At 38.3% G+C, this 14,484-nt stretch overlaps 1 protein-coding gene across 1 annotated transcript in view; it reads left to right on the top strand.

Moving 5' to 3' along the window:
- The window catches only part of rxfp1 (relaxin family peptide receptor 1), a 154,029-nt gene that overhangs the window by 67,073 nt on the left and 72,472 nt on the right, over window positions 1-14,484 (top strand). Inside the window, exon 3 of the mRNA XM_041797828.1 lies at window positions 5,194-5,277. Within this exon, the coding sequence (XP_041653762.1) occupies window positions 5,194-5,277 (84 nt within the window). The remainder of the gene's footprint in view (window positions 1-5,193; window positions 5,278-14,484) is intronic.

Below are 14,484 nucleotides of genomic sequence, written 5' to 3' on the forward strand. Positions count from 1 at the left end.
GGCTCGAACAGAGAGAAGTGGTGGACAAGGAAGACCTCTGCTGATGAAAACCTCACACTTGTTGAATCAGTGTTTCAGTGCATTAAATATAGTATTTGTTGAGCTACTGTTTGTGCTTTTATAATTTTTGCCTTGCTGGTTTATTAAAAAAGTTACATGCATATGCATATTTCCATAGTTAAGATGAATATCGTTCCAACATATGATGACTTAACTGCATGTTTTTTGTAGCAAACATGCATAAAGCCACATAGTATTCAAGTAATAAGTCCACTCCTATAGACAATCATGCATATGAATATTGCCTTATGAAATTAGGCACTGAATAATTTTTTATAAAACCAGAACAGTGAAATGGGGTCCCTGATGGTCAATAGGACATCATTATCTTCAGATCAGAGTGGAGAAGTACAAATAAATGAGGAGCCAAAGCTCTGCCAAAGGGGCTTAGTCCACAGGTCTGAAGACTTATAAAAGATGTGTTTTGTGATCAAACATTCGATCAAACATTTGTTGACAGTTCAGTTGATTTGTGACCAATTCTTAAATATGAATTTATCATAATTTCCGGACTATAGAGCGCACCTGAATATAAGCTGCACCTATTAAATATAAAAAGAATTTTTTTTTGTACATATATAAGCCGCACTTGTCTATAAGCCGCAGGTTTCCACATTGTAACATGAGATATTTACACAGAAAGACGGTACACAGAAAGATTTTTAAAATTTTTTAATTACATACCTTAACTGCTTTTTTCCAAACAGTGCCTGTAACATGGCAGTAACACAGCAGCAACACGGCAGTAAAATGGCAGTAACATGGCTGGTTAAAAAAAACAGAAAAGTCATTCATCGCTATCCTCATCTTCCTCCTGCACACTGAAACCACTGAAGTCATGTTCTTCAGTGTCGGAGTTGAACAGCCTCAGAATGACTTCGTCACACACTTTCTCAGTCTCTCTTTTGTTGTCGCTCTCAATGTCACTTTTGTCTCGAGGCAAATTTGCCCTCGTGCTTGTGCCGTCCTCTTCATCACACAGCAGTCCAGCCTTTCGAAACCCGTTGGTGATCGTGGATTTTTTCACACTGCCCCACACTGTCAGGATCCACTGGCAGACTTGAGCAAAAGTTGCTCTTCGCATGCGGCCAATTTTGGTAAATGATTTCTCGCCATTATTAGAAAAGATAGAAGTGGCAGTAATAATTGTCAGTGCAGATTTTTTACTGCTGACCAAGAGGGAAGCAAACAAAAGGAACAAAGAGACATAAAAACTTGAATGAAAATGGCCTCAGATATCAATTTTTAGACCAGACTGATGTCAGAAATTACAGAATTGCTGATTATAGACTAGATGAAAACATCAGATTATCAGAGATCTTGTGTTATCAAACAGGGTTTTATGTTTTTTTGCCTGCTGGCATGCTTTCAATTTTTGTTTCTTTTCCGAAAGTGCTTCAAAATTTATACCTTGCCGGTCCCAAATATTGCAGCAATCCATTCAATGGTGAAGATATTTCAATAAAAAACTAGAAATGTCACCCGCACCACAGAACACTTCAGAAAAGGTCAGCTCATGACTAAAGTCGCTGAGACTGATGTTCTAGGGCTTTGAATTTTTGTAGCAACCTTTAAGGTGATCCCTCTTGTAAAAGATGCGTCACTTCAGAACTGTGCATGTCAATCTCTACACAGGGAAATGTTAAGGTCACCAGAGAACGAGAATTTCATGTGATGGATTCTGTGGATGTCATGGCAATTCTCTCAGTTGTTGAGATGTCACTGACAGGGTGAACAAACAGAATAATAACACCGTCCCTTCACTTAGATGGTTAAAATGGATTAACATGAAAACATCCACTGAGTAATGGAATAAATTAGGAAGCATGTTGTGCTTCTAGATATGGGGGGTACATTGTGTTTTCAGTAGAAATTCATGCTTCCAACCTAAAATTACATGCATGTTCATGCATCATCGGTACCCTGTAGAGTGCAAACACAGCTAGATTTTATGATAGTCTCTGTTGCCCCAGCATTCATCAGGAACATTAGACCAGCCACCCCTCCCACCCCTGTGTGCCTCAAATGAAGGCATTGTGTGCATTCTTTATTCGATGTATGCACATAGTCAAAGATTTTTATTTCAAAGAAGCGTGGGTGTCTGTGACACATTTTACTGTCTCAGTGTCTCTGCTCCAGTCACCTGGCCCACTGTGATAGTTTTCATCTTTAACACAGTAACACTGACAAACACCTCATATCTGACCTCGTCATATATGAGGGGCCTCGCTCTGAGCGTTTCTTTCTTTCTCTCTCTCTCTCTCTCTCTCTCTCACTCTGTCTCTCACTCTGCACATCAGGCCAGTGTTTGCATGATAAATATGATCAGGGTATATAAAGCATTGGCCAAAAATACACTTTAACTCACACATTACCTTGATGTCTTGAGAGTTAAAGTTGAGTTCCTGTCTTTTTCATAAGCCGACCCACTCAGGTGGGTGTTGAATAAAATCCCATAAATAAGATATACAGGCTGTTTGTACCACCTTCATCATCCTCCTTGAAAAGTTTGAGATGTATGTACATACATTTTCCAACAGATGTTTTAATGCCTCCATGCAAACAACAGGCAACACTTGAGGAATTTTGTTTCATGTCTGTACATCCATATGGCAATTTGGACCATCCTTGTGAAGGCAATATCAATACCTTAGTCAAGGATTAACTGATCAGAATTGGAGGTTAAAGGTGAATGGATTTTTCTGGTACTTGAGGGGATTTTTGACAGGCCAGGGGCATATATTTTTTGTTAGAAAAGCCTGAAATCAATTTTTGCATAATATGTCCCCTTTAAGGCACATCCATTTCCTAAAAGGGGTGAAGTCTGACAGCTTACTAACAGAAACAGTTCATTCTGAGCAGGGCTAAAACAGATGGCTTTTTAGACAAAAATCTGGAGGGTTTTTTCAGCAACAGACTTCACAGGCATGTTTTGGAGATGTCCGAGACCAATATAAACTTGTCTTAAAAGGGTAAAATATGTCTTCTTTAAAGGTGAAAATGTGACTTAAAATTTAAAATGGTGAATCTTTAAGGTCAAAATAGGAGATAAACAGTCAAAGTCATAAGTTCAAGTCAAAATTGTGAGATGCAAAATTGAAAATATGGAATGAATACACAAATTAATTGCTTTTTCACATCCTTGACTTTTTATCTAATTATTTCAGTTTTTTATGAATAACCAAGGCTATATTCCGTCATCAAGGTTAAGTTTACACTTTTATGCTGGAGGAAATCTGCAGACCTCATGCCGGTGATGAAAATAGGATATGGTCTTGCAGGCCTGGTGTAACTGTACCCCTGGGCCTTGAGTTCGACCCTCTAAAGTTCTAGCCATTTAATCACTCGCAGGGGCTTATAACCTCTGGACAGTGGTTGGAGTTGATAGGGAAAAGCAGTAAAATCTTCAGGGCTCCATCTGTGGCGACACTGAATAAGTTTAGGCAAAGTACACAGTCACTGTTTGTTATTCTGTTAAAGCTAAAGAAAAAGGACTGAGATAACCAAGAGAATTAGGAGATGTTTGCTACTGTATGTGCTAACTGCATGCTGTTTTGCAGATGTGTAATCAACTGTAATGAAGTAAGAGCAGTTGTGTTCATTCAAACAGAAGTGAAATGGAGGAAAGAAAAAGCCTGACCCTTTCTGCAACCACAAATGAAGCAAAGCATCAAGTTCTGTGGGACCATCCTGTACACAAATCACCTTATATTCTACTCAGCAGTGTCCAGGTCTAGTGCTAGTCCACCCTGTATCTGACACCCTTCTTCTCCACCATCACCGTTGTCTAGACTTCAGGAGGGATTGCCTTTCCTTTATTCAACCAGTAGAAACCCTCATTGAGATTAAAAGTCTCTTTCTGGAGAGTGTCCTGGCCTCGACAGGACACTGAGGCTGTCGACCTCACTTATCCTCTGGATTCACAAAGACATCACAAAGGAGTCTAATCCCCAAAGGCATTGCCATTTCTTATTTTCTAAAACTGTATAATAACCAATCGTTCACTTAAATGAAGATACTTCGTCTTTACATTGGCACAGCTGTCACTGTAGTTGCCCTGTATGAATAAGATCAACTCTGCCACTGGAATTTTAGAGAAAGAGAAAATAATTTTGTGTCTTCTTTGTTTTCCTCCTTCTGCCCTGTTTGGTCTGGGGTTTTTGCCCGTCAGAAGAAGCAGGTCATTTTGCTCGTATTTTAAGATCTGACATCATCCCTTGATCATGACTATTCTGACCATTTATGTGTTTGTTGACCTGCACTAATAATTCCCTGGAGAGAGAGATAGCCAGTAATAACCTGATGTTTTCCATTTTACAGCCACTAGAGCAGCATACAGGAAGCATATAACCTGAATGTTCTAGTTGAAATGTTGGATGATACACCAACAGAATTCTTAAAAAGAGGTCATACTTTGATTTGATGTGGCCTAAAAATATGTTTTTCCACCAGGGGAGACAGTGGCACAAGGGATGTGATATGAGTATATTTGATATAGTTTTGCACAAGTTTATCCAAAGCTAACTCAAAGTTGAGTAATGTGATGCAGAATGAAGCAATAGGATAGGATTCAAAGATGGTACAATATAAAACAGAATAATGCAATGCCATATGATGCATTATGATACAGCATGTACAGTATGATATTCAATTATATGACATGGTACAGTGATAGATATTTTAAAAGTCAATACAGGGATTTTGTAACAACATAAAGAATACAAGATTTTCATTTAATGGTACATTATTTTTTGATTGACTCTAACATATATTATGCTATCTAATGGGATGGCAATCCAACATAGTTCAATGGAATATGAAGCAGAGATTTCATGCAGTATTGCAGGGTAATCATATTTGATTGACTGAATGATATGCAATGTCCCTTTAATGCATCTCTTTACTGCAGTGTGGTGTCATTTTCACATCTAATTTCTAATTCTATTTAATTTTTTTTATTTGTTTTTCTATTTCAGTTAGTTTTATTGGTCCTGTCCATCACAAAAGAATGTCTGCTTGTACGTCTAACAGACAGAAAAGAACATTGGATTAATCTTCAGAGAATTCTTTATATTTATGAAATAAATAGAAGAGTTGTAATGCCTGTTTTTTCTCTCTTTTCTTCCCTTTCAGGAGATAATAATGGATGGCCTCATCTTTTTGACAAGTATTTTGGAATGCCAAGTTCAAACGCAGGCACCAGGTCCAACATGTGCTGTAAGTGTCCTCATTATTTTTATTTTTCCTAAAAACATGTCAGAGCTTTTGTTTTATGTGTTCTAATTAAAGTTTCCTGGACTTTCTCCTCATTTTGTAGGGCTGCAAATTGAAACTGTGCTTAATGAGCAGGATCTGGTTGATTCATTAATCCGTTACCACAGAGTATATTTACCAATCCTCTTGGGAGCCTGTTCAACACTGTGTGAAGCAACCCAACGTTTGATGAAGAGAGTCCAGCCCGCTGCACAAATGCTTTTAGTTTGTGGTAGAAAGTCAGCGAGGGATTGTGTTCTTATGACTCAAGCTGCTCTGCAGGGTTGCCTTTGTGTATTTTGGTTTGTCCAAAACATTAAGTTGTAATTGAAAATCATGTTTTTTAAAAGGCAAAACCAGTTAAAATCATGAAATTAAAAGTCAAATATGATTTAAACTTTTGAATTGAGTGTCTAAAAGGTCAAACTATGGAATTATGAGTATAAAGTTAGAAGTTGAAAATATGAGATTAGTTTAAAAGGTCAAGATATGACTTAAAAATTAAAATCATGAATTTTAAAGCTCAAAATATTATAAAAGAAGTTAAAATTATGAGTTGAACTGCTCAAAGTACAAAATAAAAGTCAAAATCATAACTTTGAGTCCTAATTGTGGGATGCTAAATTAAAAATGTGAAATTAAAACACAAATTAATTTCTTTTCTTTCAATCCTGACTTTTTATCTAAACTTTTTTCCTCCTTACCATTTCAGATTTTATGACTTAACAAGGATATCATAAATCATCAAGGATAAGTTCACATTTTTATACCAGAGAATCTGCAGATCTCAGAACACGTAGTGTTGTTTAGACAAAACCGCCGCTCCTGCTCAGTCCCAGCTAATGACTGCACCAGCAGGCCTTGTATCTCACAACAACTAACCTTTTCCCGTAACTATCACACACTCATGCTGAAGCAGGTCGGCAGATCATTTTCTGTCACAGAAAGATTTCTGTGTTGTTCTCAGCGCTAACTGTAATGAAGAAATACTGGACATCACACACTCGGGGCACACAGATGGCTTAGTGGTCTAAGGCACTACTCATGTATGCGGGCACCTGGGGTTCAAATCTGGCCTGTGGCTCTTAACTGCATTTGTCTCTCCACTCTCTCTACCGTTTCCGACTCTATCCAGTCCCACTAAACCCCACCCGTAGCACAACCCTGTGTGTATAGCTCTAGTTAACAAAGTGGAGGCAGCCATTACCGACAGCATCCATCTGTTATGGTAGGGCCCTGATTCTACCACCAGGAGGAGCTCGATCAAAACAACAACAGTATGATGAATACGTTATAAAAAAGTGATTTTTGTGGGTAGTAAATAATATCCAGCCAAACAAATTAAATTCTGCTATAAGAAACTAAGTAACTATTTTTTAACAGCATGACTTTTAACAGTCATGCTGCAGTATAACCGGAAGATTTCCAACTATTCCTTGCTATCTACAGTGTCTGTGTTGAGCAAAGTAATACCACCTCATCTCTTGTTATGGACTGCAGATATAGGGACTGAAGTTCTGTGTGATGTTGGAGACATTGCATCAGCATCCTCAATCCTAAATCCTCAACCTTACCTCTTACCTCTTATGATTCATTTCTAGCTATGCGCTATCCCTGGAAATTCATCTTTAGTGCAGATTCTTCACTCCCAAGTAAAACTGTATATTTATTTTGGAATAAAATGGTTAAATGTATGACAAGAGTGTTCCTGACTAAAACAGAATTTTGCTTCCAAAGGAACATGCATTCCTGACATTTTAGAAATCAGTTCAGGAACCCTGTCCAGAATTTCTGAAGCTGTTGAAATCCCCGCATACAATGTAAAAGGGTGCCTATCGCTTTTCTGCACTTAATGCAGAGATCAGGACTAGAGTGATTGAAACGATGCAGTTTAACCAGGGTGATGTTGGTCCTGTACTGAGATAATGGACACTCTTAATGGGTATAACTTAAAAACTGAAAGCTCTTCCTTTCACTGGACGCTTGAAGACTCTCTTTTAAAATAACAAGTGGTTTATTTATCAGAATAAATAGAAATTAATTTTCTATCATTCAGTTATTCCAGATATACAGAAGATGCTGCTACAGTAAGAAAACAACTGCATTGGATAAAAAAAACTGGGCTTGATTTTTCCCAGCATGTCCTTGGGTATCGTACTTTTGGTCTACAGCTTTAAAGCAACTGTCTAAATGTGTTCTGATGTCTGTTTTGCTGTAATCACAGCATGTGTTCCAGAGTTTGTGGTAGACACTTTTGCACCATAAGTAAAGTTACCTAATCAGTTGGTGGCCTTCTTCCTGTGGGAATGTGTGTGACTTTCACATGACAGGTGTGCTAAACTGAATTTAGGAGCTCTTCCTAGTTCCAGAGTTCCCATATCTGTCTTATTCCCACAGTGAGCTGCTCAGGCTTACCACAGTACCATGGCTGCACATCATTTGAGTGGAAAAGACATACAAATACTATTGTGTAAAGCTCATGAGCAACAAATGCATCAGAAGAAAGATCTTTTATGTAACAAAAAACAGTTACTTTCCCTCTTTTTTATTTAGTGATATGTTGCAAAATCCGTTTAGAAGTTTTAAGGAGGTATTTACACAAATCATTTGAGTCTATTACAGTTTTTAATTTTAGGTGCCATGTACACCAAATATTGATTAAAATTTACTCAATGAAACTGAGTGCAAATCATTACCCCAGTTTTATTGAGTAGATCCAACAGGTTTTCGTCGACTAAAACTATAAAGGATAGAAATGACTAAAACGGGAATAAAACTAAAATGCCTTTCATTTAAAGACTAAAACTAAGACCAAAATTAAGAATAGCTGCCAACATTAACACTGTTCTGAGGAGGTGTTGCTTAGCCTTGCCCCCTCATTATGCCACGTCTCCCTGTGGGGGGCCTACAGCCAACTTTGGGACACGTCCCCACCATCTCCACTAAAATGACGCCCTTAAGGTGCGCTGAACTGGCACCTCCAAAACCTATGGCTCCAGATGAATACAAATGCAGTTACATCCCTAGTTTCTATGGTGTGTGGGTCGTCAGTTGAAGCTCCAAAATGATGACAAGGTCAGAGTGCTTGTATCAGGATATTATAATGTGCTACAAAATGCTGCAGGTGTGTGTTTGGCCAGAGGTTGCTCTTCAAACATGTTTGTCAAATTGATCTGGCATCTGCATCTCAACCTTATTTTGATTTGGAAGATCAAATGAGGAAACAAAGTTTCATTTCAGCCCTTTTGGTAAGAGCTAAATCATTTCCTATTTCAGGTATGAAGAGGCAGAAGGGCATGAGACTTTTAGAGTCTGGTTCTTGCTTGGACATGCTGCATGTGAAATAAGAATAAGAATAACATTTTTATAATTACTTTAATACAAGTCACAAAGTGTTTCACAGAACATAGTCTCATAGAGTCATACAAAGAAACAAACAATAAATATTAAAAACAACAGAGGGAGAGATAAAACATCAATAGTAATACAGTGAAATCAGAGAATAAAAGCTTTTTTTAAAAAAAAAAAAAGAATGTCTTGAGTATAGAAATAAAATGAGGGACTGACTCTGCCAGTCTGATCTCCTCTGTTAGGTTGTTCCAGAGTCTGGAGGCTCGTACAGCAAAAGCTCTACCACCTTTAGTTTTCAGCTTCACTTTGAGACAACCAGCAGAGTTTTACCAGAGGATCTCAGACTGCCTGGTTCATACAGAGATAAAAGCTTCTCTAAAATCAACTGGCAGCCAGTGGAGAGAAGTCAAAATTAGGGTTATATGAGCAAAGTCTTTTAATTCCTGTTAAAAGCCAAGCAGCTGCCTTTCACACTGTATGCAGGCAGTGAATTGATTTTTGGCTCACACAGGTATCGAGTAAGTCACAGTAAGTGAGGCGGGAGGAACTAAAAACATAAATCAGTTTCTCTAAATCTTTGGTTGACATGTGGGATTTGACCTTGGCTATATTTCTGAGCTGTTTCAAAAGGACTGGACAATATTTTTAACTAGAAATTCAAAGCATAGGTCCTGATCAAGATTACACAGAGGTTTCTGGTGGAGGACTTCACAAAAGAATGCAAGTTACCTAGGTGATCTGATTTCTTTTTGCTGAGGGACCAATGACAATGAACCTTGCAAAGTTAGTGGATTGGCCAGACTCCATGTCTGTCATCAGGGAAATCCATCTTCCAAAGCTCCAACCCCCATGTGGCGAACCAGACACTGTTATGACCATTCAGCGTCATTTGAGGAGAACAAGGTGGTAGCTACAGGTGGGTTTAGTTGTACTGCGAGCCGACAGTAACTTCCATGTTACCCTCAGTGTAGTATGGCAGCAGCTTGATCATGGCTGGACCACATTTCTTTACACAATAAAGGGCAAGAAACAAGACTGAAAGCTTTTCATGGCGGAGAAGATGTTTCCACCCTCCTGCCAGACTGCTTCAGCATGAGTTTGCAAGAGTTACAGGAGGAGAGGGGCAGGGGGTGTAGTGTTGGTCTGCATATTCAGTGGGAGCTGGTGGAGGGTTAGCTCAGCAGGTGACCCTTCCCATCCCTGCTCTCTTGAGAACTTAGCATTATACACATGGTCTTGCCTATGATACGTGCTGAAGGGAAGTCATCAAAAAGAAACCCCTGACCATCAGTCAACATCCTGGCCTAACAAGAGTATAGTAAGACCAGGAGGACCAAGGACCAAACACAGATGACCTCAGGTTAAAGGTTGTCAGTTGACAGCATTGATTGGCCCCGTTATTTTTATCTACAGCATTACTTTCGTTGTTGTTGCTGTTTTTATTGATAGGGGCAATAAACAGGCATTAATACCTGCCCCTTCAAAATAAAACTACATTTAACAAAGAGATGATAAAGGGCACTAACTTGCACAAATCATGGCTCAGTTCAGGTGTTTTGCTGAAAACCTCTGTACAGAATTCACAGGTTACAAACTTTTGACAAAACGAGTGGGGGGTTTGTGCCTCTATTTTCCTCTTCGGAAGAAAGCAAGTGCCGAATTTCAGCCTCCCACTTTACCTTAATCAATTTCCTTCTTTCCTCTCAGCGGATCCGGATTAAAACTTTAAAGTTAAAGAAACTGCTGGTCATTGAGAGCACTCCACAGCCATTCACAACCCCCTCACTCTGAACCAGAAAGAGATGGGCTATACTCAAAAGAAACTGTGCACTGTGTTGTCTGACCAAATTGGAAATCAAAAGTGTTTATTGTTGTTCTGGAGGCTGCAGTCAAAAGCAGAGTGATAAGGTTGGCCATCACAGGGACAAAGAATGTTTTCATGCTGTTTGAGAGAAAGTTCGACAGAGAGTTATATCACAGAGTTAGGAAATGACAGAGCAAAAGAGGAGGTTCAGAACTTGGCTCTTATCAATCCTCTCAAAGCTGGTGAGTCACGGAGTAAAATCAGTGAGATTATTTGAAATTCAGCACAAAAGGAGATGAAAAAGTCCACCATGGTTTGAAAACAAACTTCCCATTGAGAAAGTCCCACTGGAGAAGGGGCGCTTTTTAAAAGTCTTGCCATTTTTTTTTTTTTTTTAATTTTGGACCTTGATAAAAAAGAATCAGGTTCAATGTCATAAAGGTTTGCACACAGACAAAGAATATGACTTGGCATATGAAACATTCTGATAAGTTTAGAAATAGAACTAAAAATGCAAACAATGAGTGTGTTTACATGCATGCTAATAATCCAATTAGTATCTGATTTCTAGACCTGGTTGCTCAAGTTGTCATGAAAACAGCTTAATATATCTTCAATCAGAGCTAGACCATTATCAGATTATTAAAGAACAGATAAACACATAAAGGTTTTTGCCCAATAATCTGATTATTCGGTGCATTTAGACGGTTTAATCTTGCTTTCTCTTTTCTGCACATCAGTCAAGTATGCAACACTGAAGAAGATGCAAGCAGCAACGTTGGGAAGCAGTATATTTAGAGTGGAGTTGCTCCACTCTAATATACCCTGCTCAGTTTTTACCTGGGTATACAGTTTTATAACCAGGGGTTTAAAACTACACTATACAAGCTTCTGAGTGTATGCCTCTAGTGGTGCTGAAGTCATGTTACGTGTTCAAAACAGATAAAGATATGCCTGAAATAGTGTTTATTTCCATGTTGCACATCAATGGCAAGCTCTGTTCAGCCATGGAGGAAGCTTATCAAAAGTTACAGACTATTTGATTGACAAAAATAACCCAAAAGCTCTGATTAATTTTAAGGTCACATATTTTACCCCTTTAAGACACATTTATATTGGTCTCAGAGGTCCCTAAAACATGCCTGTGAAGTTTGTCGCTGAAAAACACTCCAGTATTGGATTTTTGCATGTCTAAAAAGACCTCTGTGTTAGTCCTGCTCAGAACAAGCTGTTTCTGTGCCTGTGGCTCTAAATGTTACTGAGCTGTCTGATTCCACCCCTGATCTCTCCTGATCCTCCTCTCAGCTGCCAGGAGGGATTTTTCTGAATCTTCAGGGGATTGTGGATGGGCCAGGTGTACATATTTTTGTTAGAAAAGCCTGAAAAAGTGATGTTTGCACAATATATTCCCTCTTATTTACATTTCAGTTAAAAGGGGTAAGAATTAGGTATAGACCGATAATTGATGTTGATATTTATGCATTTTATTTTGCTGGTAATAATCCAGAATCAATTAAATCACCAGGATGCTGGGGCGCAGGTGGCTTAATGGTTTCCAGCTGCTACTGTGCTGCTGTTGGCTGTTTCTCACATTGACAGAGCTAGAGCTTAATCGTTCATTTTCCTGACTTTTTTAGCAAGTTGTATAACTTTTACTTATATATTTTGTTTGTCAGAACAATGCATATTGATTACAAATGTTGGTTATCTGTGCCATGCACCACTAATAATCGGTATTGATAATAGCCCTGAAAAACCAATATGGATTGACGAGTAAAGACAAGCTTAAATGTTTTAAAAGAGCTATTAATGGTTTAAATAGTTCCTGATGTTTCCGTTGCAGTATGCAGCAGTTTGAGAGTTTAGAGAGCACCACGTGACAGTACGGTGCTATGCCATGGCCCATGAGTATACTGTGTATATGGTGGTATAAATGCATTAGTTTGTTGTTTACCAAATCTTTCAACATCATTGACAGAAGTTCTTCTGTCAACACTTTAAAACATCTTCGCACACAGGCAATGGTGCTGCTGGTGGAAAAGGACACATATTAGAGAGAAAATGGCCTTGCTTTAGTCTTTGACAGCAGCATATTGACTGACATGCACACACAAACCTGGGGAGTGAAAAATGGTCTGATTTGATTGGTCAAGACTTGATAAAAGATACAATGATAATGTAAGGTCTTCAGCCAGGGACGTAATTTGGGGGGGGACAGGGGGGACATGTCCCCTGCACTTTTTAAAAAGGCAGTTTTGGTCCCCTGCAGTTTTTACCATCCAAAAACAATATTACGCTATATTAAATGGAGACAGGTTGAGCACTAGGACCAAGCGGAAAACGGCTGCTCAAGCTGAAGCAGGTTTCTCTTTAGACCGCCCACTGGCCCACAAGCTCATCGATTGGCTTTGCCGTTTCTTGCTAACGTGTGATTGGCCGTCCCTGCTGTCACTCCATCTGGTTGTAAACAGCGCCTGGACTATAGCACATGAGCGCACCGGTGTTTAGCTAGTTGGCAATGAGTCCACGTTCATCTGCTACTGTAAGTTGTTAACATGTTGGGCATTTGTTCTGCCTGGGTCACGTCAGCTAGACGGATTTTGATATCAGAGGTTTCGTTTACATTAACATTGAATGTGTGTCTGTGTGTGTGAGTGCATGTGAATGTGTGTTTGCTAATTAGGCGCAGCCAGGTGGCAAGATGTCGAAAAAAAGAAAACTGGACATAAGAGGCTTCTTTAGAAGTGAAAGTGTAAGTTATTCAGAGGAACACATTACATCACAAACTCCTTCCCCTCATCCATCAGAAACTCAGGCTCTCTCCCCTCCTATTACTATTATTATTATTATTATTAGTAGTAGTAGTAGTAATAGTATTACTTGATTTCTTTTTTAATATTCTATTATTTAACTTTATGATAAACTAATGTATTGCAATTTATATGTTCATATTATGTAATTGTTTTATTCTTGTAAAGTGTCTTTGAGTTTTATTGAAAGAGCTGACAAATAAAATATTATTATTATTATTATTATTATTATTATTATTACTGTAGAGCCTCAACAACACAGAGATTTTAAAAAAGCATATATTTAAAGCCAAAGAGATACACGTTTTGATTTTTTTTTCATGCATTATTTGTGTTTCGAAAGGCAGCCACTGTTTAAAAACACTAACAATGAAAGTTTGTGGGAAAAATAAAATAAAACCTTGGATTATAAATGCGATTTTATACATCCATATTGTTTGTGAATAAATTAGACATAATAATTGAGAAACTGAGTTTTTTCTTCAGACTATACCATCAAAATCAATGATTGTTGCATCCCAAATTGTCCCACTGTTCATATGTCATCCATCAAAATTTTTTTGTCAGGTGACAGATAATAGAAATCCAGAAGAAGATACAGGAGGGGGTAGAGCAAGAGAGGCTGGAGGAGATGGAGGAGGTAGAGGAGGAGAGACTGGAGGAGGTAGAGGAGGAGAGGCTGGAGGCTCACAGGTGAGGTTGAAAGAATAAAGATATGTTAGTCATGAGATTGATCATTGTGACAAATGTTAGAGTGATGATAATCTTATTTTTGTATCTTATTATAGCTTATTATAGCTTATTTTTACTCAAAAATTAGGTATAATTTTATGTAAATGAGGTCTATTGACCATACCCCCCGTACTCAAACCAGTTGTGTCCCCCCCACCTCTGAAATCAAAATTTCATCCATGTCTTCAGCTGTATTCAAATATCATCACTGAACACATAAAATGAAGAACAGCCTATTCCAGTCCATTTTTAAAACACTACAACTAAGAAAAACTCAACTAAAACAACCAACAAAATTAACAAAGCAGCAGTAAAACTATTTAAAACTAAAGGGAAATTGAAAACAAAGTAAAAACTAATGAAAAGTCAAAACTATTCCAACCTTTCTAAGGGTTTGACAGCAGTACTAGCTCTTATGATGTTTGTGCTAAGACTGCAGCTGCTTCTGCAGCAGCAGGTTTTGAGCCATAAGGA

The sequence above is a fragment of the Cheilinus undulatus genome, linkage group 10 (genome assembly GCF_018320785.1).
Source record: "Cheilinus undulatus linkage group 10, ASM1832078v1, whole genome shotgun sequence".
In the NCBI taxonomy this organism is placed as follows: domain Eukaryota; kingdom Metazoa; phylum Chordata; class Actinopteri; order Labriformes; family Labridae; genus Cheilinus; species Cheilinus undulatus.